We start from the raw sequence: 26,893 nt of genomic DNA on the forward strand, positions 1-26,893 counted from the left end.
GTCGTTGTTCACCGCATCGTTTACACTGTCGTTGGTGAAATCGTCGTCGTCGGCGTCGTCGTGGTCGTCGTCTTCGTCGTTGTCCTCGTTGGTCGTTGAATGGTGGCGATCACGAGAGGATCGTGTCGTCCAGGTCCTCCTCTTTGCCCACCGCCTGCAGGGCCACCTTGCGGAGGACCTTGCTGACGACCTCGTTCAGCGAGTCACGGGCGCCCGGCTCGAGTAGGGTCACGCAGCGCTGGTAAAAGTCCTCGCCGTCGCGCAACCGCAGCACGTGCACTAGCGCGATCTCCGAGTTCGAGCGGACGTAGCCGTTCTTCTCCTTCGTCCCGTTGACCAGGCTCGGAATGGCGAGCTTGAGGTACTCGGGTGCGGTACGCTCGGGGGGTACGACGCGCGCCAGATAGATGCAGGTTTTGGCGAGCAGCTGCTTCACCTCGTTGCTGCTGTGGTTCATCGATTTCACGAACGGTGCAATCACACCGGTCGCCAGCTTGACCGTCGTGGTGCCGCCACCGTCGGCCACCATACCGTACTGCAGGAGGTAACCGGCTGCCCGCACACCGTTCTGCGCCACCGCGATCTTATCCGATACGATCGCGCCGGTGATTACCTTGCAGATCTTCGGTTCGTGCTTCGGCACCAGCACGTTGGCAGGATCCTCCTTCAGCGCTACCATTAGGGCGGCCGTGCGACCATGGCGCAGCTGTGCATCATCACCATAGTCTTCGTTGAGCATGTGCGTCACCAGTGCGTCCTCGAGCTGATCCGGTGCGAGCCAGCGGGCGAGCGCACCGAAGCATCCGGCCGCGGCAGCCCGCGAGATGTCCTCCGGATGGTCAAGCATGCCGGACAGTGTGGTGTAGATCTGTTTCCGCAGTGGTTCCGTCATCTTATCGCCGGCCAGCGTTAGCAGCCCACGGAGCGCTTGCAGCATCGTCTCGCGAACGCTCGCATCGTCCGCGTTCTTGATGCCGTTGTGCAGCTCCACGAACAGCGGATCGGGGCGGGTGTGGATGAGGATGAGCTCGGCCAGTGCGTGGCCCGCCTTGATACGCACCACCCGGCTCGGGTCGTGCAGTGCCTTCAGGAAGGTGGTCTGCAGCTGGGGCAGGAACTGCTTCAGCATGATGCCCACCTTGTGCAGGAGAATGGCGAGTGTTTCCAGGACGGCTGCCTTCACACCGGCGTTGAACCGATCACCCAGGATACGGATCAGCGGGCCGGTGATGTGCACCACCGAGGGTTGCAGCGAAGCCGGCGAGGTCAGCTGAATCACCTCACCCAAACCTTGCGCTGCGTTCTCCTTCTCCTCGGGCAGCCCGTTGAGGATCGCCTCACGGAATACGGGCAGGAGTGGCGTGATACCCTTCGGCAGACAGAAACCGGGCAGTTCGCCACCCTTCGGTAGGTCGCTGCTGGCAAACTTGACCGCCTGCCGGACGTCCGTTACGTGCGCGATCTGTTGCGTCGAGTCGAGCGTTTTCGTCACCGCCGACAGGGCATCCCACGAGCGCTGCAACACGTCCCGATCGCTGTCGGCCAGCAGGCGCAACAATCCGCGCAACAGTTGCGGCACGTATTGCGAGTAATCGCCCGGGGAGTGCGTACAGAACGCGCACAGTAGCGTGGCGGCCGCTTTGCGCGTGTCCGGTATGTCCGATTTGGTGGACTCCATCACCGTGTCCATGATCGTCCGGATGCCGACCTCGTCGCTGACGGACAGAATAACCGCCTGGCAGTACTCGAGCTCTTGCACTTCCTCCGGTGTGCCTTGGGCGGCGGCCAGCGCGGATAGGAGGGCCGGCAGGATCTTCGGCAGGTACTTGGTCAGTGCCTCGCCCGCCACCGACGCGAGAATGGAGAGTGCCTTCGTGTTGACCGGGGTGGCCGTGAGCTGCGGAATCAGGTAGGGTAGGACGACACGCGATTTGATGGCCATCACCTGCCGCAAGCCATCCAGCGTCCATTCGGCCACATCCGGATCGGGATCGGAGAGGCTTTCCAGCATCGAAGGAAGAATGTCCTCGAGGGCACGCGATCCGACCGTCGTGTGCAGTGAGTCGAAAGTTTTAGCTGCGGCCTGACGCACCTCGGGCAGTGGATCGGCTAACGCTTTGCGTACCGTCGGCACGAGGCTGTTCACGAACGTGAGCACCATGTCGCGCGAGGTAGATGCCATAATCTCCGACAGCCCAATGCAAACGCCCTGTCGCTGATCGGCCTGATCCGAGTTGAGGCCACGCTCGAGGATCGGAATGATTTCCGGCAGGACACGCTCACCCAGCTTGCGTACCAGATCGCCGAGCGTGCGGGCTGCCACCTGTCGCTTGTCGTAGCTCGTGCTGGCCAAACAACCGAGCAGCAGGGAGAACAGTGTCGGCAGGATTTCACGCAACGTACGCGGTGTGTTGGTGACAACCACCTTCCACACGTGCAGGGCGGCCTGGCGTACCATGAGCGAGACGTCGCTGCGGCCCATATACAACCCGGCCAGCACCCGATTTCGCCGATCGCCTCCGAGACTGCGTATGATCGCCTTGTGGCTCTGCTCCGTACCGAAGTTGTCGTCCTCCGAGGCCGTCTGCGTCGTCATCTTGCCCGACACGCCCGAAATCTTGTACAGCAGATCGCCGAGCAGCTGCACCGAGCTGTACCGGATGCGCCAGTTATCGTCGAACAAGCCCTTCTCCAGCTCGGGCAGCAGCAGCGCGATCGCCGACTCGGCGTACAGGTTGACGATTCGCTGGCCAGCCTTTAGCGCCGTATCGCGCACGTACTCGTTCTCGTCCGCGAGCGCCTTCAGGATCGGGTTGATGATCTGCCCAATGTACGGCGTAAAGTCGTTCGGGAAGGCCGACGGCATGTAGATGAACATCATGATGTAGCCATCCTTGACGTGTGGCGCGATGTCGGTGCGCTCGGCCGTGGCGATAATTTCCGGCATCAGCTTGTGCAGTTTCTCCACGCCGAGCCCACCGACCACCTCCGAGAGACCCTGGGCCGCGCCGGACCGATCGACGCTGCTCGACTCGGACGTGAGCGTTTGCATCAACCACGGTAGGAGGTCTTCGAACGACGACTCACCCATCCCGCGCACCATCGCCCCGAGGGCACGGGCCGACACGGCACGCACCTCCGGCACCGGATCGAGCAGCGACGTCTTGAGCCCGGGAATGATGTTCGGCAGGTAGGGCGTTAGGTCCTTCTGGTCCGTCAGCGAGTACATGTTGCCGATGATCTGCGCCGCCATCTTGCGCGTCTCGGTCGAGCGATCCATAAAGGCGCGCTGCACCACCGGCATGATGAGCGCCAGCGAGGGTGCATCGATGAAGTGCACGAACTTTGTCTGCAGCAGCGACTGCAAGCTAGCCGACGTCCTACCCGACGGATCCTCGAGCGCTTTCAGCAGCTCCGGTACGATTGCTTGAATTTCGGGATTTTTGATGACACTCCCAATCACACGCAACGCATCACCGCCCGCCTCCTGCACCCGGATGTGCGAGTCACCGAGCACCTCCATCAGCTTGGGTACGATGCTGGGAAGGCAGGAGGAGAGCTGCTTCGGGGCACAGAACGCCATCGCACCGAGCAGCTCGACCGAGGCCGTCTTCGTGCGCCACGAGTCCTCGTCCAGCGCGTTCAGCAGCGAGGGAAGCACGAGCTTCACACCGTGTGCCGATAGCTTCGCCATGACCGTCTTGGCACACTCGTCCGCCGCCTCACGCACGTACGACGACGAGTCGCCGAAACACTGCAGCAGGTGAGGCAGGACATGCACGATATACGGCTCGAACAGCCGGCCAAGCGTGCTGCACAACATCTCGAACGCAAAAAGCGCACCCTCGCGGCACTTGTAGTTCTTCTTGTCCTGGATGTGCAGCGTCAGCTTGCTCATGATGTCGAGCTGCTTGAGCGAAAGGATGCCCAGACCCTTGACGATTCCTGCAATGCCGTACGCAGCGCCCCGCCGTACGCCATACTTTTCCGACTTCACCAGCTGCTGCATCAGCTTCTTCACCATGGCGGGCGCCTGATCTTTGGCGGCGGGGATCAGATGCGGGATGCAGTTGGCGACCGCCTCCTGGACCTGCTGCGACGGTGTCGCAAGGGCGGCCAGCAACCGCTCGATGATCGGCATGATGCGTTCGTCTTCCCGATCTAGATGGCGCGCCAGCGAGCCCATCAGAATGACCACCGCCTGGCGGATGTTATCGTACGCGCTGTGGCTCGGTGCTTTGTCGAGGAAGTGCTCGAACGTTGGCAGCAGGTAGGCAACGCTGTCCTTACCGTGGTGCTCCACGATCGCCAGCGACGCCGCCAGCATCTCCTTGTGTACGATCTCCTCGCGATCGCGCAACCCGTGGCGAACCATGAACTGCATTAGGCTCTTCACGAGCTCGGGCGTTAGGAAGGGCGCAATGTTGCTGAGCGTAATGGCGACCCCGCGCCGCGGTCCCCACGGGTCGATGGCCGGCTCTATCTCCCGATCGAACTGATCCAGCTTGGCCGGAATCATGACGAGCTTTTCACGGTAGATCTCCAGCAGCTGCTCGAGCACCGACTCGATCGTCGACGAGTCTTCCGTAAGGATGGTCACCAGGGCGGCGGCGGCCGCCTTCTGGATGCACGGTTCCGGATGGATAATGTCCTTCATCAGCTCGTCCCCCATCACGATCGGCAGTTCGTAGTGGCCCTCGCGCCACAGGTTCTCCGCCAGCTGGCGCGTGTCCTGCGAAAGGTCGTGCTTGGCCACCCACAGGCGGCGAGTTAACCGCAGCCCCAGCTCGTAGTCGTCCGCGATCGAGGGCAGCACGTCGATCATGATGGCGAGTGCCCGAAGGGCCACATCGCGTACCGCATCCAGCTCGTCCTGCAGTGCCATCAGCAGGCATTCGATTTCTCGCTGATCCGCCCGAGCCGCGTACTCCCTGCCGGAGCTACTCTCCGCCACGTCGAGCAGCGCGGCGACGGCCTGCGTTTGCACCCGCCCGCGGTGGCTCTGGGTAAGCCGCAACAGTAGCTTTATCATCTCCAGCCGCGGCATGTACAGCGGATGGTACAGGTCCTCGAAGTCCTTCCCATCGACCGTGTCACCCTTGAGCTGCGCGTGATACGCGATAATCTGCACGCCATTGATCACCAAACTTTCATCCTGTTGCGCCTCCGGCAGCGTGATGGCCCGCTTGAGGAACTCGAACGTGTAGCTGAAGGAGGGCGCGTTCAGCAGGTACCCCTTGGCACCGTCCTCCTCCCGGTGCACGTTGAACATATCGATCGTTTCATCGTACAGCGTCACGAGAATGTCGCTCACCAGCTCGACCAGGTTGGCCGTGCACCAGCTCTCCTCCAGATCGCAATGTGGTTTACTGAGCCGTATTGTCGCAATCGAAATATCCCGCCCCAGCTCCACCCGATCGCCGGTAAAGCAGGTGTCCTTGAGCCGGAGATACAGCTTCACCATGGCCGGCGCCGCGAGGGGAGACGAAAACACGCGCAGAATGGCCGGTAGTAGCGTGGGGAAAAACATCGACAGTTCCTTCGGGGTACCCTTGGCGGCGCCCTCGATCTGGGACACGAGTGTCGTGATGGAATCGTTCAGTGCCCGCAGCCGCACCTTGATAGCGTTCTCCTTTTCGCGCTGCTTCTCGATCACCTCCTTCTGCTTCGGTGTCAGCTGCGGTGGCTTCCATTTACCTTCCTTGCGCCGCTTCTCTTCCAACTCGCGGCGCAACTGTAGCTCTTCCAGTTGTTCTTTGTAGCTGAAATTGTGGGGAGAAAAAGATTGATAATTAAATGTTCTTGCATGAACAACATCACCCTCGTATTACACTACGTAATCATGGTGATCTACTCGCCAAAACACGCCAACTTTTGATTTCCAACTATCTTACCTATAAGCCTTGTTCTCTCGCTTCATGTGTGCCGTTTGGATCTGCTCGTCCGAACTCGGAATGACGCTCTTATCGTACAGCTCACCGTCCGGTGTCAGGTAGGTAAAGTACTCCTCGTCCGTGACGTTTGACATGCGCGAATTGTTCAGCTGATCGGCCACGTTTTTCACCAACACTGGCAGGATAAGATCCGGACTGAGACGCGACAGTGTCCCGAGCGTATTCTCATACATGGCCGTCGCTTTGTACGAGCTGAAGAACGTTTCTTCGATCTGGGCCGTATTGAGGGCGATAAACTGCTTGCCGTTTAGTTTGTATTGCACCAAAATATTCTCCCAGAGGTTCGAGCTGATCGACACGGCCGCCGGATGATGCGTGCACAGCATCGCGCTGAGTGCGAGCGACTGAGCGTCGGCATTGGTGAAGTTTTCTACGCTGCAAATGGCCCATATGGTATCGATAAGGCCCTGGCCTGGAGTAACACCGTCCTCCTGCGGTTCGCCTTCGCCGGCAATCTTTGCCGTCTCCACGTAGCGGGTCAGTTCGTTGAGTAAACTGTTCGCCAACGTGACCCCGTCGGAGCTGTTCACCATCTTCCGTACCAGCGGTAGGCAATAACGGCGCACCTTCGCATGGGCCGACATCATGCATACGATCGCTGCCCGGAACAACGGTTCCGCACCACCGCCCTTCAGCTCATCCCGGTGGTTTAGAAGCAGCTGCTCGCATATCACCATCACGTAGCAGAGCGTTTCGACGTTTGTGGCCGCGAGAAACTTCTCGCCGAGGAATATCTGCTTGCCCATGTCGAGAACGATGTTCCAGAAGTCTTTCAGCTTCTCGGTGACGGCGGGATTCGTTAGCAGCAGGATGCAGGCCGCTCCGACGCCTTCCGTAACGAGCGGCGTTTGGGCCGGGTTTTGGGCGGCCTTTTCGACGATTTTCGAAAGCGTCGTGCTGAAATCGTTCCCACTCGGGAGCTTGCCATGGCGAAGGCAGGAAAGGAACCACTGGAGGTAGCTCGTGCGGATGGGTTGTGCCTTCGCATCGAGACCCTTCTTGAACAGTTGCACCACTTTCGGCGGGATCTCACCCTGGTAGTTTACCGTCCAGAGGCCAAACATTTCCAGCGCATGGCAGATGACTTTCTCCTGGATTTCCGATTCCAGCACCTTGGTGAAGTATTCACAGGTCGCCGGGAGGATAGTCTGAATTTGCTTCGATGGGATGTTGTTGTAACTCAAATTACCGGCGCCCTAAAAAGGAGTAACAACTCGTCAATTTAATTCTATTCAATTGAAAACTAAGCACCGTTACTCACTTGCAACAGGTTTATCCTTAGCTCGGCCACGGTAATCTTCCCACCGGAACCATTCAGCACCGCAAACACTTCCTTGAGCAGCGCTTCGATTGCGCTTGTGGTGCTACACTTGAGAGCGACCTGTTTCAACGATTCCACCGCTTCGAGGCGTACCGTTTCCTCCTTCGAGGCCAGATTCTGCACGAGCGGTTTACCGAGCTCGTGCGCATGATCGCTGATGTCGAGCTCCAGTTCGTTCACTATTGCACCGACGGCGCGCAGAATCACTTCCGCCGATCGCAGCATCGACCGCTGCAAGGTGGGCACGATGATCGTCCGGAACTCATCCTTCGTTAGCGCCTTCAGCAGTACCGAGCACGCCCCAATGTCGCTCGCGTGTGGTTTTGTCTTTACCGTTATCAGTCCCTTCACCATGTGGTCCAGCAGTTTGGCCTTGTTCTGATCGAGCAGCGCTACCGAATCGTACTCCTGCTGTGAAAAGCGCAAAATGGCACACAGCATCACAATAACGCCGGCCGACGGTTCGAGCGTAAGCAGCTTGTCAAAGTAACGCTGGGCCTGTTCTTCGTCGCGTGAGAAAAACTCGCGCAGAAAGCTGAACGCCTTGTCCGATATCTTCTGTATGCCCGAGGTGAGCGAGAGCTGGTAGAGGCCGGCTTGGATTTCGAGCAGCTTGGGAAACTCTTTCTTACCAACGGCCGACTCGTGGTCAGCGTTGGAAGCGATCAGATTTGCCCATCCCAGCGCCAAGACGGCCGCCTGGGCACCTTTGATCGGTGGAGCCGCGGCGAGGTCCTTCGTGAGCAGTGCTTTCAGTACGGCATTGAAGTGCTCATAGGTCAGATCGGGATGCTGCTTCAGCACCGCCACTAGCAGCTCCCGCACGAGCGCCTGTGATTCTGGGTCCTTGTATTTGGTAAGGGTTGTTCCAATCACTTTACAGATTCCTCGTACAATCGTGGCGTTTATTCCTGCAAGATAGCGCACAAGATAGCATTGAACATGATTTCACAGTATTGTTTAACTCCCTCCCCCCCCATCCCACAGCTGGGATGATAAAAACAAATTGAGGTTAGAACGAGCTTAAACACATACAGCGATGGTAGTTTGCCGGTTCTATGTGATGTAAACACGATCTACAACCGATGACCACTTACCCGGATTTGGTAAAACGTCGATCACATTGCGAAACAACTCTGGACGTTCCTCGACGGGCACATTTAGCACCCGGTTGGGTAAATCTTTCAGTGCCTTAGCAAGCTATGATGTTGGCAGTTCGATAGCCGGGACAGAGAGAAAGGTTGAAGATAAGTGAAAATGTTCACCATTGCCCGTCGGCAGTGTTGCAGATTGGCAGGCAGGTTGGAAACAAACGATACGTGTTACTTACATCGGCATCAGCCATTTTTGAGGACAAATGTAACCAGTTTTCAGCGTGCCAATCCTGTCGTCGAAAACACCACACACAAAAAGCTGACAACTGGACAAGCGGTCGTGTTTTTTTTCGCCGACAATTCGTAGTGACAGTAATCGACACACATGACATATTCCCATGAACTAGCAGTACTTGCATCATCTTGAAATAAAAACAGAATAAAATTACATTACAATGCACCGTTTACGAGGTTTAATATTTAATACTTCTTATTTATCAATATTGCTATATTAAAAGAAGGAACGCATGAAAAAATCTTTAAAATTATGAGAAACTAACGTCGTTGTGCAACTGACAGCACAGGTGTTGTGGTAGTAACCAAAATTCCGTTTGTTTACAACCAACACCGCTACCTGACGCCCGTGTCAGCTTCTGTTTGTTTTCGTTTTCTTCGCATCGTCGCGGCGTTGGTGGCGATCGTTTCAGTTTAGTTTGTGTCCGTTTTACGTGTTTTTTTGTGTGAAATTTAAGTTTTGCTCATTTTGTTTAGTGTTTTACAACCTCCAGCCACCAGCATGTGATGAGTGATTCCGATGAAACGGACATTTTGTTGTTGATTCCTCCGGATTTCTTCAACTGTGAGTCTCCCGTTGCGGAGACGCTCCGACGAACCACTGCCAACAACTGTTCGTTCGGAAGTGTGGATTGTTTGTCGTACGAGTCATTTGCCCATCGCAACAGCACACTTTCGATGGCCGGAATAGGAAGTTACTCGATGAACGGTTGTTCGGCTGCCGAACGTACCGAACAATACGTTGCATCCACCCCGTTCAAACGACACCCCGGGCACCCGGAGCCGCACAAGGAGCAGCAGTATATTCTCCACGAAATCGATCAATACCTTCAGGAGGGCGATCACAAACAGCCCCAGCAACACCACCCATTGCACCATCAACACAACGGCGTGCATAGTCCCGATGGATCGCTGCTCGATATCAACGGGTTGTCGATGCACGATTACCCTTCGCTCACAGGGAACGACTTCCACGGGCTAGTGAAACCGGCTCCACCATGTGGGCCAGTTCCACAGAAACCACCACGAAACGTACAGAACGCAGCGTCTACTAAACCGGCCTCTAAAAATGGAAATCTCCTCAATCTAAGCGATATTTGGTACACGAATGGTGCACCAGGGCAACCCGAATACTCGAAAGCCCTCCAGGAGGAGCGTCTACGGCGGCAGCATTGCGAACGTAACATCCAATCGTTACAGATGAAATTGCTCGAGTACGAGGAGAAAATATCCGTTGCCCTGTCCGTTGACAAGGAGAAGGTGACCATCATCGGCAACCTCGAGCAGGAAACGACTCGGTTGACCAGTCGAATAAGGGACATGGAACTAAAGCATATCGAAACGCACGAAAAACTGATGGCGGAAAATTTGGAGGTGAAAAACAAGAACCTTTTCCTTGAGAAGGAAATCACGGAAACGTTGAATCTCGTCCGAAAGTTGGAGGCCAAGAACGAAGCGTTGGAGACGAAAGTGGAAACGCTCGCCAGTGCCAACCGGGACGTGAACGAGGTGCACAAACGCCAGCTGGAGGATCTTCAAATACGTCTTGCCAACAGCCGCGACAATGAACGGCAGCTAAGGGAACAGCTGGGAAAGTTGCGCAAAGCGAACGACCAGCTGGGGGCAGATTTGGAGAGCGAACGGAAGAAACTCGCCGATGGTGTGCGCTTGAGGGCGGATTTTTGTGCACTAAAAACGAAAACTGATAGCCTAGGGAAACGTTTCACGGAGGTCACACGCGAAAACGAAAGTTTGCGCGAACAAACGAAACACATGAAGGAACAAATCCTTGTCCATCAGGAGGAATCGGTAAGCAACGGCGAAGGTGAAATCTCTTTAACTGTTAAAACTCAAAACTGGTTTCTATATATTTTAGAAAAAACTGCTTAAAGAGCTGGAAATACAACGAGTTTCGCTGAAAAAGTACTATCAATCCCAGCTGGAAGATGTTGTTTCGGATAAGCTAAAAGAGTTCCAGAAACAGCTCACGACCGTTGAGGCAGAGCTGAAGGATGAATCGCAGAAAAAGGAACGATCACTGACCGATCGTGCCAAGCGACAGATCGAACTGATCGATCACAAACGCGAGCAGGAGATACAGCTGCTCACGGAACGGTACAATGAGCAGGAATCGCTCTACCGTCTACAGTTGGCCAACTCGGCGAAGCGCATCCACGAGCTGGAGGAAAAGCTGCACACGATACAGCATCGGCGGGCCGATATTGCCGAACAGCTGCACCGGATAATGGAAAACCAGTGGAAGCAAGCACTGGATGTGCTCATGAGCCCCGGGCAGCGCGGACAGGAGAACAACTCCTCCAAACTGTCCGATCTCGAGGCCAAGTCGAAGCAGTTCAATCGCTTCGCGCTCAGCCAACTCGACAAAGATCGTCTCGATGGTGTGCGATCACTGAAGACATCCGTTTTGACCGACGAGTCCGATTCTTTCCGTACGCCAGTTCCGCAAACGACAGCTGAGCGTCGGTCGACGGACGCCGGCCATGTCCCCACGTTTCCCAAGGAACTACTTCACAATTACATCGAGTTACTGCTGGAAAAATCACCCAATGATCTCAAGCGACTGGAGGAGGTGCTATCGAGCTGTCGAAAACAGACCACCAGAGAGGGGACAACGCGCGATGTTGCAGGGACGATGAGCAAATCTGCGTCAGCCACCGCACTCAATCAGCTCGGTGGGAAGCCATGTTCCGGGAAAACCCCTAGACCGTGGAAATGAAACACCGTAGAGGCCTTTTATTAATTGTAGACTGATTTCTATTAGATATCAATTGTATGTAACTTCAAATATACGGAGTTAGACCTGCTAGAGTTGCGCCTTGGGGACGCATCATTTTTATAGGTTGTGTATGTTTTAGCGAATCGGAATTCATGCAATAATAAAAATGATTCTATTTAATGACCATCAGCTAGCTTTCTTTACACTACGAAACAATAGATTAGGTTTATGGTCTCATTCCGTTTATTCGATTACTACGCAATACAGATCATTCGATAATATATATTATAATAGTTATATTACTATAATATTTCCCTTAATTTTTTTATATTTAATGCATTCGATTAATTTAACCCCAGTACACATTTGGTGAGTTTCGCGCAGCATTCACCTCGCATCTAGCGGTTGCCACTGGACCATCGTCGACTCGGGTTTGATTCGTACGAGTATGGTTTACAAACCCCCTAGGAAATTACTGAAGGAAATATATCTTTCTTCACTACACGTACAGTTATGGTATGAATCTTGAAATGGGTGTCTGCTCATGCTAGCCGGCAGTGCTTCTCCTCTCACTTTCTAGCAGTTATCATACAATGTTTGGGTAGCGTGAAATTAGCTATCGATACGCGCGAATTGATCCGGCAATCGGTGAGTGTGGTTCAAGCGCCAAGACTATCCCTAAAAGACGCCGGTGGTTGGGGGGGTGAGAAAAGTAGCGCAAAAAGCTGAACAGCAGTTGAATGATGCTGGCATAATGAGACGATGGTTCTGGTCGGTTCCTGAAATATGGCATACAAGCGCATCACGTCAACGACCGCGACGACGATTGGCCATCAATCAATGATTCTTTTGGAATGATTCATTCAGTTCTTCTCGGTTTGTTTGTGCCATCGATTGGCTCGTCTTGCGTGCTGTGCAACGCATCGTTGAGTGGACGTACCGCAAGGTACCAGGTATACGCAAATGTTGAGTAACACACAAAAGAAAAACATACATCGCGATGAGGAGAAGCATCGAGCAACAATTAATACCTACACAGTTCCACCCGGTCCTGGATATCGTTCGGAGAGGGGACAAGGTTCTTACTCCAACGAATTCAACGTCAACAACTGTTTGAGAACTTTCGTCTGTGATGTTTCGCGGATTTCGCCCGCCAGGAACATCTCGTCCACGACCGTGTACACCTTGTAGAAGTTGAACACCAGATCCAGCTCGCACACGTTGTGGAAGTACTCGTTCAGCACCTCGACAAAGTTGTGGATCGCTTCCAGGTAGCACAGATTATTGTCGTTCACGTCGACGCAAATGCAGAAGTACAGCCCCGCGTACCGGCGGTACACGATCTTGAAGTTGCGGAACTCGACAAAGTTCGTGTGTTTCGCGTCACGCACCGTCACCACGGCGTGCACCTCCTCGATCAGCTTTTGCTTTTCGTCATCGTCGAAGTTCATGTACCATTTCGCTAGCCGCGTTTTGCCCGCACGGTTCTGTATCAGGATGAAGCGAATCTGCAATGCGATGTGTTGTGGGTGGAAAACGGAAGTTTGTTATCGGACGAACTGGTGATAGGGCACTTTCTAGGATTCCGATACGCCTGCTTACCATCGTGAATGATGTCGGTCAGCTTAAGCGGTGCCTTTGGGGGTGAAATTTCTTGCAGAGAGCGCTGGCCACTAACTATTCGCAGCGTTTTTCCGACGCGCTACGAATATGCAATCCAAATCTTCAAACTATTACTTGACGAGATTGATTATCAATCATCCAGCTATTTTTTCATTTCTTCTCGTAGAAGAAGGGTCTTTGACAGCACTGAACCCTCGAGCCGCCTATGTTTATACTGCTGTGTTATGGGATGCTTTATGGTAAGGCAAGGGTTGTGGTATTTTGCAATCCAATGTTTCTCATGCAGTGTTCTTACTAGTTATGTGAAATTATTTTAAAATAAATTACAATGGACTGCGATTCAAGCCATCTTGCTTATTTTTTCAAATTCATGTAACTTTACGTAGTGGAATTTTAGTTTGATCGAACAAGTATGAGCATGGTGTATGTCAAATTTTTATGGAAACTGACAGAGCTGAAACGAAGGTTTGTTTACGAATTCCAAGAGATTAGACTGCCAACAAATGGTTCCGCAACGCAAATAATCATTCCTCGAGTCGTACAGTCCTTTAGGCGGAGTCTTCGAATGAGCAATCAGTGTCTTGTCTGAGTTTTCGTTAGTTTATTTGACTAGTATTTGAGTGAAATCAAGCCAACATGTTAGGCCAACTTGCTCGTACGCTTCGCACGCTCGTCCTGCCTACCAGGGCGTATTCAAATGTGGCCGCGGCAAACTTCGCCAAACTGCAGGAGTTGGCAATGGAGGAGAAATGTATCCTGGTTAACGATCAGGATCAGTACACAGGCAGCATATCGAAGCGGGACTGCCATCGGGTGGATGATGAAGGCAACATTCGTCTGCATAGAGCATTTAGTGTGTTTCTGTTCAACAGTGCTGGTGATATGCTGCTCCAACGAAGAACCATCCACAAGGTATGCTTTTTATCATCTGGTGGGCTGATTGTACCCACTTTCTCCCACAGATTTCACCCTACACAAGCGCCAGCGCCTCAATCGTTCGCTCCGTTTCCATCCTTACGTCATACAGGATGAATAATTCAAACGCTAGCGATGATTGTTATTCCTGATTTTATGTAGATCGTGCTTCTTTTATTTGTGTCTGTTTATGTTTTGGTATTTTGTATGACAACGAACATGATTCGTTGGGTAGATAACGTTTCCCGACTGCTTTACCAACGCCTGCTGTAGCCATCCGCTGTGGGACATCGAGGGCGAACGGGAGGAACTGAATGCCCTTGGCATACGACGCGCCGCCCAACGAAGGCTGAACTACGAGCTCGGTATTCCGATGGCTCAGGTAAGTTAAAGGCAACATACAGCAAAAACACACGTTTACTCCTGCATTTACCGATCATTTCCAGGCGAGGCCAGAAAACTTCCACTACCTCACGCGCATACACTACGCCGACCGGGGCGACGGTACGTGGGGCGAGCACGAGATCGACTACATTCTGTTCTTGCAGAAGGATGTCGATCTCAAACCGAACGACTCCGAGGTGAGCGAAGTGCGCTACATCAGCCGGAAGGAGCTGGACGCTACGATCGGTAACCTAGATGCACCGCTGACGCCCTGGTTCCGGCTTATCCTGCAGCACCGTCTACGGCTCTGGTGGGATAATCTGCATCAGTTGGGAAAATACGAAAACCACAAACAAATCGAACGATTTTAAACGGATAACTATACCAAAATGGGCATTCGACCACAGGAAAAACCAAGGCATCGGTGATCAGCGAAAACTGAGCTGCAAGTGGTTAAGGTGGGGCAATATAATATATGATTTCTCTATGATCGTTGTTATAGTCGTAAGGGTTACCTGTTGTGGAGGAAAAACTTATACAGATTTACTTATTTTTGTAACAATTTACAGATGAAAATGAATAAACAATGAATCTTCAATCATAATTTCACTAAGCAGCTTTAATTTTTTACTAGATTACCGTTAAAGCACAGCAATTAATTTTTAATTACCTTAAAATAGTTTTCCAGAAGTATTGAAGCAAACTGAGAGGCGTTCGATCTTTTCTCTTTTTTTAACGTAAACCGTTGGATTTCAACCAAAACTTAATTTGAAAGCTAATGAGTATGATTTATTTTTTTTCTAATTTTACACCTTCTTTTCAAGAGCTGAAAGGGGAACGATCATCCAGTTTCTAATTATGCCCTGATAGCATCGCCAAACAACCTTTTTAACCATAAATTCTCATCCCCACCATAGCAAGATGAGCATCCACATCGGACGCTATCTCCGAGCGTCTCGAGACGTGAGAAAACCGGTGCCCCCCTAACCAACGTTGGGGTCTAAAGACGTTGTGACGTCACAATTTCTTTTCGCTCTTTGCGTTCTCCCGGTCCTCGTGGGGTGAACCGCTGAACGCATGAAAGGGATTGCTCGCGGATGGCCGCGAAGAGTTTTCAGTCGTGTACGAGACACCGCACGAGGTGGTCGCGAACAGCCACACAGAGAAGGTGCGTATACACACCGGAAGTGTGTGACCCGTGGACGGTTTTGCGTGTGGATCATTTTATCGCACTGTTGCGTACCGAGTAGGGCAGGTTGGTGGCTGCGTGAAGCTAAACGTGCCCAACGTTCCAGTCACGCATGTGAGTTTCGCGTATCACTCCGCGTATAGCAGGGTCTAAAGGAAAATCCCGCCATACAAAAATTCATCAAACGTCGCGTGAAACCGTGTTCGTCGCGTGAAACCGGGGTACATTGCAGCATTGCACCCTAATTGTGTTGTTTCTGTTGGCCATTTCATGCAAATTGTGTGTGTATGTGGTGCAAGTGTTCAAAAGTGGTCCAAAGAAGTGCCGGAGCTCGTTTTGTGATCTAGTGGTGGCCCGAAACAACTGCACGATCACACCAAACTCTTCTGGGGGAAGGGGCAAAAAGCCACTTAGCCAACTCCACAGTTTGAGAACTTGCCAAATTAAAACCTCTGTAGCCCTTCCACGGAGATAAAGAAAAGCCCCAAACCGGTTCGGGTCACATGAAACCGCGGTACAGCAAACTGCAGTGACCACCACGGTACAACGAAGAAGCAGACGCAGGTCGAAAAGTGTTGAAAGTTTGTGAAAAGGAAAGTTTATTTGAACAGCCCCAAACGAAGCCGTGTTTGTTTTGCTCCTGTGCCCTTGCGGTAAGTAGAACGGTCACGTATGGCGTTCACGTTCAGAATACGAGAACGAAGAAGCAGGAACCGCGAGAAATCGCGGCACCGGTGGTGGTTCTTCGTTTTATTTTGCTTCCCAAAGTACGCTTTCTTCGTTGCCCCTCCTAACCGGTCCAACGAGCAGAAAAAACTTCGTATGGAAAGGGTGATCGCCATCGTTGTCCTGTATCCAAAGGGCGACGATCTGGTCAGTGTACGATCGATGTTTCGATGATCGATTTTACATCGCTTTTGCATCGTCCCTTGCGGGTACCGGGCAAGGTACAAGGAGGGGGATAATGAGGGTATTGCTGGCCTCGTTCCTGAGACGGATGAGCGTCGGGGGCTTCGTATCAAGGAGAGGCCAGCGGGCGATGGAAAGTGAACGTTATCGGCGTACCCCCACGCGGATTGTGAGTTTTGTTTGCTGAAACTTTTACTTTTTTTATTTGTGCCATTTGTTGAGAGGTTTCGAGTGGTTGTTTGGTTTATTATTTATATTTTCCAGACACCCCTGAAAATTGTTGCTGTTTACTCAAGGTTTGAAAACTCGGTCACGCCATTTTAAACTTTCTCCCAATTGGAACATAAATCAATTGTGGATTTTTCCAATTTGTAATGAGAAGATGCGGGTGTGACCTATTTGAATAATGGTTACTTTTCTTACCTTTTAGCGACGATTGCAATACTTATTCGTGCGGTGTACGAAACGGTTCAACACACCCCCTTTTGGAGGGTTGGCAAGCAATGGCGCCGGTTTGCACTACTTGTTATTCATGTTTCATGCTACCGTGTGTTGCAATAATATTCGTGAAACGGAATCGATAGCAGGCATGGCGTACATGTATGTTGCCCTCCGTCACGACCAGCACCGGCACACTTGGAAACAACCGATAGAAAGACCCCAAACGGAGGGGTGTTTTTTATGTTTTCGTGTATAAAAAAAACGATGCAATTCCTTGTTCGATAGTGGAACGGAAACCTTACGGACATCGTCCCGGTGTGCATTTCAGTGCACTCCAGGGTACAACTGTTCAAGCAGCACACCTAGGTTGACGATTGGATAAGACAGCGTTTTTTAGAACTAAGAGTTTTAATACCACAAGAAGGGCTCGGTTGCCTCAGTAAAGGATTCCCCGGATCAATTTTCAGTAAGTAGTTGTTGGTCTGGGTTCGAAAGACAATCTCCTCACTGGCTGAGAGAACGGGAGAACAGGCTAAGCATATAAATAGCCTTGAGGCATTTACCTTCGCAATTACCCCGTTGGTCGTTTTTTCTCTTCTTTTTGGGCTCACTGCTCTTGTAAAAGCCTCCAAGCAACAACGTGCCTAACCGGTCGACAAAAAACTAAATTAAACGGTAGCAACGAACATGAGCGTCATGAACGGAAACCTTTATGCCGTCGCACCGCAGATACTCTGGCTCTGATACGCTAACTCCATTCCAGCCCACGAGCTCCGCAAACATTGGAAACTGGAGCCTGGTACTTGCCCAACCGCACTGGCCGTCTGTGTGATTGGCTTGCAAGCATCTAGTCCACCGACTTGATGAGGAAATGGAAGGCGTCTCAAGAACAAACGGTTGGGATTGTCAGGCAAACTTGTTTTTCGATGCAACACCGATGTTTATCGCCAACGAGCAGAACTCGTTCGCAAGGAGACTTTTCGATTCCTTAACGGCCAGACACGCTCGTAGAATAATTGCTTCGAGTGTGTGGGTTTTTAGGAGCAGTCGAACAACGAATGGTGTGGTAAGGTGGACGTTGGGTTTTTAGTAACAAATAAGCGTGTAGCTAATAACAAGAAACCCCAACTTGTTTAACTTTATTAACTAAAAATCGACATATCGAAAGTTCATCTCGTAAAATCTAATAACCAAAAAGAAATATCCCACCTTACCTACAGAAATTCGCTGCGACGCATCAACGCACCAATGTCTGGTGAAGGTGAAAACGCAACGTCTTTTCTAAAATTAACAATTCGTGTGCGTGCCAAGCGTAATTAAAATGTCAGATTACCCAATTTGATACAGCCGGTACGAGAAATGGCGAAAAAGGGCATTTCGTGACATGCATGGTTTGTACTTGACTTGTAAATAGGTCAAGTGTATAGTAACACCAAATGATTACGGTAAATTCAAAGTTGAATAAAATCGTCTGGACTATCGAATAGTAATATATGAAGTAAAAGGAAAAGGTTATACTTCTTTACGGAAATAAATAAAATGTTTTACAAACAACAATCATACGAACTTGAAAATAGATTTAAATCAGAGTTAGTAAATCAAACTAAAACACATGCTAAAGGCTCATACGACGCTAAAAACAAACATTCCTCTCTCGGTCAATGTTACGGTCATTGAACGCGTCCTCTGGACGTCTCCTTATTCGACCACCTTCCCAAATTGGAACTCCGTCATCTACCAGCGACACCCGAGCGTAGGATTCAATCATTTGCCAAATCGGGCGAGTACCGTTTGCCCACGACAATTTTTTTTTTTTCGACGAAAAACCCGGCAAACGAAAGTCAACCGGCAAACCCAAAACTACAAATAATAAAAACAAATAAACACCTTTGCAAGTCAACCGCCAAGCCAATGTTTTGAGCCGAGATAGAAACACAAGACAAGAAAGGCCTGAGAAAAGAAAACGTTCCAAAATGTGGTGTGGAATTGTATAGGAAAACTGTACAGTACAGTGAAGAGGAACTGTGTGGGTTGTGCTAGGTTGTCGCTTCCACCAGCATCTCGATCAGCGGAACACGTTGCTTCGCCATCACAGATCCCAACCCGTTAGGTTACGAAAGCCACCAGTTTTCAGCTTGTTCCACTTCCGAATGGAAAGCCGGTTGCGGTGAAATGCGTGTGGCAATAATATTTGTACGCGGTTGGCACCGGTGAAACGAACCTCTTCTCGTGCACACCGAGGATCACAACGCCAGGAAGTGACCGTCTGTTTGTGGCCCACTGAACTACAAACAGTCACGCTAACATTGTGGACTGGCCGCACTTTCCACGGGGATTTTCATGGCACTTTTTGAAACGGGGAGAACGAATAAGGGGAGTCTCCTGGTGCAACGAGAAGGCCATCGTAAGGCAAGAGAAAGGCCAAAGAAGGAGGTCGGTGCCTTGGTGCAAGATGCAATGAATTAGAAACTACACCCCGGTGGATTAAAGTTTCCACTTGAATTTCCTGCTAGACAACATCCTGCGAGAACTGCACCGTTCGCTCGGCGGGGTGCTGATCATCATGGAAAGTAGCACAATTTGAAAATGTGGCATAATAAAACCGTCTATGGTTATGCGTTCAAACTCGCCCAAAAGCTACAGGAGTATCATTTGGGGTCAAAGAAAACTCCTAGTTTGAAACCCTTGAGTACCTTTTCTTTGCGGTATGCAAAACAAATTTGCATCTCAAGTAAGTCGTCTTCAATCGATCCAAATGGCAGATCCATGACGACGGGGAAAATAGCTCTCGGCTTCATCAGTTTTCTCTCTAACGGAGAAGGCAACCGTTTGCTAATTACACCGGTTTAACAACAACTGCTTGTTTCACCGATCAATTGAGGACGAGTTCGATCTTGCAGCACAAGATCGGTTGCATACTTAAATCAGTAGCAATACTTTTTGGCTGCCGATGCTTTACATTCTTGTGAAATCCAAATGTAGTTTGGTCAATCCGATCGAAGTGGTCTACCGGTCGCAACTTCGGCGAGACCTTCTTTCGACCGCACGACGCGATAATTAAGTGTCGTGGATCAATCGTGATCTTCTGATTTCGTGTGGATCGCACCCACGTGCTCACGCAATGCTGCTTTTCTTAAACAGCGCTTTAAGTATGGTATGGCATTTCACTCCAGCATCAACGAAGACATGCGTATTGAATGATGGTGAAATCAAGTTAAATCGCAATACCAAATCCATCATGCCCGACGATCGTTCCTATATTTAACACAATCAGTTTCGGTAATATAAATTCATCTTTCAGTGACGAACATAACGCAGAAAATTGTCAAAATATCTGATAGTTTTCACGGTCGCTGATTTTCTTTCATTATCACCTTCCCACATCGCGCAAAAGCTGACCATTTCGCACATTAGTAACATGGAGAACGTCAGACTAAAAGTTCTCCTTCTTAGGGGTGATTTTGTAAAAAAAAAAACTGCTCACTTCACATGAACAACACGTCGGAAAGAAATAGAGAAGTGTTTTCCAGACATCCAGACACAGCCAGATAAATAAACACCTTCCGTGTATTGGGCTTTTCTATGTAGAAAGAAAAACAAGCTTATAACGATGAGAAAGTCCCAGATATTTTCTTTCATCAAAATGGCAATGATGTGCTTTGCATGATTGAGGATTTTTCGCATTAGCATTTTCGAAGACGAGTGCTTCGAGAGGTCGTTGGGAAACAGAAATGAGTTGTGTGTTTTGAAAAGAATCTTTTCTCACCAACTTTCTTTCTCATCTCGGAATGATTGGCCATTTTTAAATAAATGCAATGATGTGTTTTTTTTGTTTTTGATGTAATGCTAAGTGAAGAGGGAGGGTCACTTGAACTGCCAAAAATAAATTTATACCTTTCCATAGTGAAGTATAAAGGAAGTGAACGATCGCATAACATGCAAAAACGGCATCCCACTCGCATGCATAAAACATAATCAGCAAATCCATCACGGTATCGATTCGTGGCCAGTTTGAAAAGTGTATCCTTTTTTTGTAAGCAAATTTATTAGCTCGGAAGTGTCGTTAAAAACCGTTTTAATGAATTCAACGGCGTCGGTGGTGCGCTCAAGTGCGTGATCTTTGATTTCTTTGTCGATGATCTTTCGTCGGTTGATTTGCAGTCCATGGAACACACGCCCCACGCCGCTAGGAAGAAGGAAAACTAATCGATCTCGTATCTTGACCGCTGTGTGATGTGATGAATGCTAATTATCGCGCAATAGACACGCATGCACACACAAACATGCGGGACAAATTTGGTGGTGCTGCCCCATCGGAAACAGCCCCTGAAAACACTAAACAATCTTCTCGATGCTGATTGAGTAGGGAACAGCGCTCGTAGTGACCTTTGTCTTTGTTTTGTTCGGGTGGATCGAAAGGGAACATTGAAGCGTAGTTCCTCCCGCACGTGGTACGTCTGGGTCGATGGTGGTCCTTGGGAGGCTTGAGACCTCCCAGAAATCAACCACAAACATGACTTTTTACTTCCAAGTCGAACGCACGATGCTGGTACGCTGGTACTATCTTGGATCGTAGCGTCTGGCAAGTAACGGCGACTTAACCCTCGGTTTCTGCACGCCAAACCCCAAGCAGATTACTCAAACGTGATGAGAAAGCACGGTTATGCCCATCACTGGGTGGTATGAGCCACGGACCCACCGACAGGCCGTACCAATGCATGGGAACGGCTAGCTCATCCAAACATTGAACCACACACTAAGTGCCCGCCGCCGGTTCTCGTCGCATTTTCTCGTCCACCCAATTGCACGACATGAGCATGCCTCGTGGCTTTTAGGATTGGAGATAATTTCAAATCTTTACATCTGACGGCGACTACGGATGTGGCTGCCACCATTATGCCTGCGCCTGTGCGGTACTCCGTGTGAACTTCCACACGATAACTCGTTTTCGTGAAGTGTCACTTAACCCGTTCAGTCAACTATTTCTTGCAGCTCCCCGTTTGTGGGTAAAAATCACAATACATTCCAGACGCCGTTGGGAGTTCCGAAAAGTTCACATTGAAAAAGGGAAAACTAAACGGTCCGTTACGTAAATTATCCGGCTACTCGTATTATGGTTCACCTTCCTCGAAAGCCGGGCCACTCGGTTGTGAACTCCGTGGGCCTCTCCCTGTTTGCAACAATATCGATATCAATGGAGGATAGAGTTAAAAATACTTTCGCACCTCTTGCTAAAAGGGAAAGCCTTTCTTTTGCTTGTCCACCGCGGGAAGCGGCGCAGTCCAACACAGGTCTCGAGCAGACATGGCTTGACGACGGTTTGATGAAAGTTTTACTTCATCCGCACACTTAACACATTACGCCGTGGAAACCTGTCATACGAAAAGTGAAGCGGATGGATCTACTAAATATGATAATGGGTTTTCATTCTCCCCCACAATACGATCACTTTAACAACCCCGCACGTCGTCTCCTCAGCATCGGGTTATCGGAATAATTACTTACAATCAAACCAAACTTCAAGAGAATTAAAATTAAATCCTCGTAATTAGTTTTAATTATGTTTTTAATATAACACTTCAAATGGTTAGGACTCCGAACATTGCATTTAGTTTTAATGGTAGCTGTTATAGTTATGTTTAGTTTTTTCACATTTACAATGAATTGTTATGTATTTAAACTTATGTTTTCTGAAACAGTTTCATTTTTATTTTGCTTCCGATTTTCTGTCCATAGGTTTATATAAAAAGTTTACCTAAACCTGCTATTAGTAGCGAACATATGGAAATGTTCCCGTTTCACTTACCACGCTTTTGAGCAGATACACGCTTGCTCATTCGCAAGCAAGCGCTAAAATGGTAGAAATGCGTAAAATACACTCAATCGTGATAATTTCTGTTTAATAAAACATTTTAAAGGCACAGTTAAACCTAACTCTGCCGACCATTCCGTAACGCCCGGGTTTTGCGATGGGCGATGTATTCCTTTCGGTTGGTTTCCACCTTCTGCACATGTTTTCGTTGAAGAGATGGCTATCAGCGGCAACGCAAGCAAGGTCGTGACAAGAAAGACTTTCGCGCTAACAGCTAAAATGCCCGAAAATGATATGCGCGAACAAAACAAAAAAACACTCGCAGGAAACCGGTAACAGCCCTGACGCGGGGTTGATTTTATCGCGAATGTCCGAATAGCAGGAGAAATTTTCGTCGCAGGACTTTCGGCGATCGAGTTTCGGATGACGAGCTCACGGAACCACTATCACCAGTTGTGTAAGGGGTTTGGAAAGGAGCGCTTTTGGACCTAAACTGAAACAAAACTGGTTTTCTGTGCGCTATCAGACCAAACCATCGCGAATTGTTTTGAAGCAACAAGTCCGGCTTGACAGCGGTGTACTATTGATAGCGAGAAAGTGGCCTGTAAATGACATAATCTATGTTAAAGTATGATTTGGATCCGTTTTGACGAATGAAACGTTCCGGTGGAATAAGTATCACGAATGTATTCATCATGTTGCAATGACGCAGATCATACTCATCCTCTCGGGCGCGTGAATCTCATTAGCAATGAATTCGCAATGAATCAAAACTCTTTACGATACCCTCCCACGTTGAATGATCTTATATTTTCTTGAAAGGGGAAAGGAATAAAAAACTAGTTGAATTAAATCGTACCATACTCAACTTTGTTACTCATAGTGAACGACTTATTTACAAGTATTTTGTAATTCTGTTTTACATTATTTTGTATCATGTTCAAATTTACTGGTTTCAACAAAACATACAAATAATGATTAAGTGGCAATTGTATTAAAAGCGATCATGTTAAACTATCATCGCATGAAGCGTTGAACCCTAAATAAGATTTCCCAATAATTCCTTTCTCTTTGCAACAATAAATCAGATTAATTTCTGCTACTATTAGTGCATTTCCTATTTTCTTCGATCGGCTCACAATTAAGACAATCAGAAATGAATCGAGCATTATAACCACTTCCGCTGCCCCAACAATTTCCCTGGGATCGAACACAAAGTGGGCAGAAAGACAACGTAAAAAACACCCTACAAAAATAACACCAAACCGCAGCATCCGGGAAGGATGGAAACCACAACTTTACTGTGACCCTTTGCCAAGCTTCTCTCTGTCAAATACGACTGCATCAACACTACACCGGTAGACTTTAGGTATTTTCCCTCGCTCGGTAGTGTTTCTGGTGATCAGCCAGTGGAACTCCAAACTCGTTTTTTCCTCGTCGGGTTTCGCTTTTGAAAGAAAGAATGCCCCAAAGGGGGGGGAGCAGGTAAAAGCCCTACGGATCAATCGAAACACAGGACCGTAGCTCTTTTCCTCCCTCTGTCGTTTAGATAATTTTAGCTCCATTGTTTCTCTCCTTCTGTCCCGATGCAACCGCTGCACACCAGCAACAAAGCTGCGATGCAACGGATGCGCCTGTTGATTGTAAATCATTCGCCTTGCCCGACGCAACAATGAGCTCACAAACGGTTCGCTCTCACTGCAGTCGCTATCTCTTACCCGGGTTGGATTTAAATAACAACAATTGAGGCGTTTTCCTTTCCGTCCCAGAAGCGAACTCCTGCTCGAAATGCAATTGCACCGGACCGCTGATTGCAATGTATTGTTGGAGTCTCTTCTTCAACACTTTTCCAGCACCGGCTTGAGAGTAACTGATGACAGCCGGCGAAGAAAGTTGTGTGGTTGGGGAGGGGTACACGCGCAACAAGTTCAACGCGCACATTGGCCCGTTTGGGAGAAAATGTATGCGGCCATGTTAGCGAACTCGACACCATATGCTGTATCATATCAGCTTCGATTACACGACGGTAGTCGCCGTAATCGCTGGTGACGATAATGATCCTTGCAGGTGACGGCAAGTAGGTTCCCTTTCAAGCCGCATTGTTTCTGGCACGGAATGTAAGAGTGTGTGCGCGCGCGCTCAGTGAAAGGCCAATCTGTGACTCCATCTGGTGACTTATCCAATGCAGCTGGTAGGGCTGGCTGTAATGATAGCGGAAGTCGGGTGCGTTAGCTGGTATAATTGTAGGCAATGTGTAAGTTCGGTCTAGCGCAAATTGTTGGTGGCAAGGGCGCAAACTTCCACGCCGAGGAGAGACTCGTCGTCCATGAGTGTGCGTATTATTTAATGTGTACCAACTTCCTGTGTCTGCACATTGTTCTCATCTTAGCAATCCTTTTTGTTGTCCATTAGACCTTGTAAAATTACGAGATTATGCTGTTTTCTCATGCTGGGAAACCGCGCGCGTCGCCGGCGAAAAAACGAAAGACTCAACAAGCGACGAACCCCCGGAAAACAGGGTTTGTCACTACGATTAACACATTTTTTGTGTCATATCTATCAAAAGTAATCTGCATTTGCTGCAAAAAGATCAAAACAATAAAACCATCATTATTATATGGTCACAAACGTTCCAGTAATTGACACAATACTCAATACAATTGTACTAAACGCAGTAGTAACTAAAAAAAAGTTTTTTGTTTGTTTCGATTTGGAAAATCGATTGTTGATAGATTTTTAGTTCCTTCGTAGTGATTAATCATCGAATCATAGCACCGATGGTTTGGCGGAAGTGATACTAACACCTGCGCCATTCGCTTTATTTACCAGAATATCACTTAGTCATCGGCGTTTCCTTTCCCTTTGATGTTTGGGGTTGATATGTATGCTTCCACTCCAGTCGACGTCATGAGTTGGCGTTCCGGAAAGCGTTTCTGAATGACTACACACTGGCCAGAGGATGGAAGTGCCGGTTGTAAGATGACGAAGCAGCACAAACCAGCTCCAGAAACGCCGCAAAGAGGGTCTCGATGTGTTCCATCGTTCCCGTCGCGCCTTAAGGTCACCAAGCGATACAAAAGCACGCAACATCGTGGCTCACAAAACACGATCCGTTCGCCACACCATACGGCAACGGGCCATTAGCGAGTTGCCATAGGTGGACCACACCTTGTATGGCACGGTGTGTACGTGCAACGAACTGTTCCAAGTGCAAAGAACGATTGAAACTGTAGGATCATGAGGTGATGTTTTTTCTTGCCCAGCTTATCCATTACTTCATTTGTTTCGATCGAGAGTAAAACGTCTTGAAAAGCCATTGAATAGAGTTCCACACAATAACCTTAGCTATAGGAATCGATGTTTCGACCGATCGTAGGCGGAATCGGAAGACTTTAAGTTCAAAATTCATGTTCGATAAACTAAACCCCACTGTGAAGCGCGCGGAATGAGTGATAGGTTTTAATATAATAATTCATCACATAAATAATTCACAACATAGCCACACGAGTACGGGCAGCATATCAAATACGCGTATGTTTGCGCAACTCCCATCCGGGAAATGTTCGATCGAGCATCGATGTGGCGGGCGGGCTTTCGGCACGGAACAATGTTTTGCCATCATCAATCAATCAACCTCGGCCCGAGCGCCTCGATTCGGGGTGAGCCATTTGCGATTACACATTCCAGCCGTGCGTCCTCGTTGAATTTTTCCTACCGTGCACTCTGACAATGCTATTGAAAATTTGGACGGCTTTGGTTTTAATCGCTAAAACTTTTTTTGTTGCATAATTCGCTCCGAATGCAGTCGGACATGGTGGAACCGAAAAATGGAACGATAAACTGCTGAATTCACAAGTGCGGCGTTTAATTTGTTGAAACACACATACGATTTTGATAATCAACCAAGAGCATAACATTTTGTTTCATTTTTGTTTTAAATTTGATAGTTATCTTTATTAGTATCGTTATTGTTCCAAACAGGAATCAAAACAATTACTGTATCATCAAAATAGATTTTAATCATATTTCATTTGCATCTTACCGGATTAGTCATACGCTTTATAAATAGCTACATCAAGCAGCGACTAATGGTTTTCTAATCTATCGATGATCTTTTCCCAATTTACTCCACCCTACGTACGCTTCGTTATGGAAAATTTCATTTTCACAACAGTTTCTCATGTGCGAGCGTTTACCTTTGTTCGGGACGGCGTATCAGT

General features: G+C 49.3%; 4 protein-coding genes across 4 annotated transcripts; 2 read left to right on the top strand and 2 right to left on the bottom strand.

The window, feature by feature from the left end:
- Positions 1–51: 51 nt before the first annotated feature.
- On the bottom strand, positions 52–8,656 carry LOC131290081 (stalled ribosome sensor GCN1). Its single transcript, XM_058319465.1, has 5 exons — positions 8,606–8,656; positions 8,373–8,475; positions 7,216–8,186; positions 5,895–7,150; positions 52–5,762 (listed from the first exon to the last, which is right to left on the bottom strand). The coding sequence occupies exons 1-5, from the start codon at positions 8,618–8,620 to the stop codon at positions 110–112; spliced, it is 7,998 nt and encodes a 2,665-aa protein (XP_058175448.1). The 5' UTR covers positions 8,621–8,656; the 3' UTR covers positions 52–109.
- A 452-nt stretch (positions 8,657–9,108) lies between these two features.
- Positions 9,109–11,483, top strand: LOC131286841 (rho-associated protein kinase 1). Its single transcript, XM_058315845.1, has 2 exons — positions 9,109–10,472; positions 10,540–11,483. Exons 1-2 carry the CDS (start codon positions 9,171–9,173, stop codon positions 11,398–11,400), a joined length of 2,163 nt encoding a protein of 720 aa, XP_058171828.1. The 5' UTR covers positions 9,109–9,170; the 3' UTR covers positions 11,401–11,483.
- Positions 11,484–11,630: 147 nt separating this feature from the next.
- LOC131286471 (AP-2 complex subunit sigma) lies at positions 11,631–13,175 on the bottom strand. The gene is made up of 2 exons (XM_058315431.1): positions 13,003–13,175; positions 11,631–12,908 (listed from the first exon to the last, which is right to left on the bottom strand). Exons 1-2 carry the CDS (start codon positions 13,003–13,005, stop codon positions 12,483–12,485), a joined length of 429 nt encoding a protein of 142 aa, XP_058171414.1. The 5' UTR covers positions 13,006–13,175; the 3' UTR covers positions 11,631–12,482.
- A 413-nt stretch (positions 13,176–13,588) lies between these two features.
- LOC131285476 (isopentenyl-diphosphate Delta-isomerase 1) lies at positions 13,589–14,753 on the top strand. The gene is made up of 3 exons (XM_058314334.1): positions 13,589–13,935; positions 14,174–14,320; positions 14,385–14,753. Exons 1-3 carry the CDS (start codon positions 13,660–13,662, stop codon positions 14,691–14,693), a joined length of 732 nt encoding a protein of 243 aa, XP_058170317.1. The 5' UTR covers positions 13,589–13,659; the 3' UTR covers positions 14,694–14,753.
- Positions 14,754–26,893: the final 12,140 nt, after the last annotated feature.

Source organism: Anopheles ziemanni, chromosome 3 (assembly GCF_943734765.1).
Source record: "Anopheles ziemanni chromosome 3, idAnoZiCoDA_A2_x.2, whole genome shotgun sequence".
Taxonomy (NCBI): domain Eukaryota; kingdom Metazoa; phylum Arthropoda; class Insecta; order Diptera; family Culicidae; genus Anopheles; species Anopheles ziemanni.

Excerpts from the sequence above, each read along its gene's own strand:
- LOC131286841 (XM_058315845.1), top strand. The coding sequence starts at position 9,171 with ATGAGTGATTCCGATGAAACGGACATTTTGTTGTTGATTCCTCCGGAT. Across the intron at positions 10,473-10,539 it reads TTGTCCATCAGGAGGAATCG|AAAAAACTGCTTAAAGAGCT; the intron begins GTAAGCAACGGC and ends TATATATTTTAG.
- LOC131285476 (XM_058314334.1), top strand. The coding sequence starts at position 13,660 with ATGTTAGGCCAACTTGCTCGTACGCTTCGCACGCTCGTCCTGCCTACC. Across the intron at positions 13,936-14,173 it reads AACGAAGAACCATCCACAAG|ATAACGTTTCCCGACTGCTT; the intron begins GTATGCTTTTTA and ends TTCGTTGGGTAG. Across the intron at positions 14,321-14,384 it reads TCGGTATTCCGATGGCTCAG|GCGAGGCCAGAAAACTTCCA; the intron begins GTAAGTTAAAGG and ends GATCATTTCCAG.
- LOC131290081 (XM_058319465.1), bottom strand. Across the intron at positions 7,151-7,215 it reads TAAGGATAAACCTGTTGCAA|GGCGCCGGTAATTTGAGTTA; the intron begins GTGAGTAACGGT and ends ACTCCTTTTTAG. Across the intron at positions 5,763-5,894 it reads CGAGAGAACAAGGCTTATAG|CTACAAAGAACAACTGGAAG; the intron begins GTAAGATAGTTG and ends CCACAATTTCAG.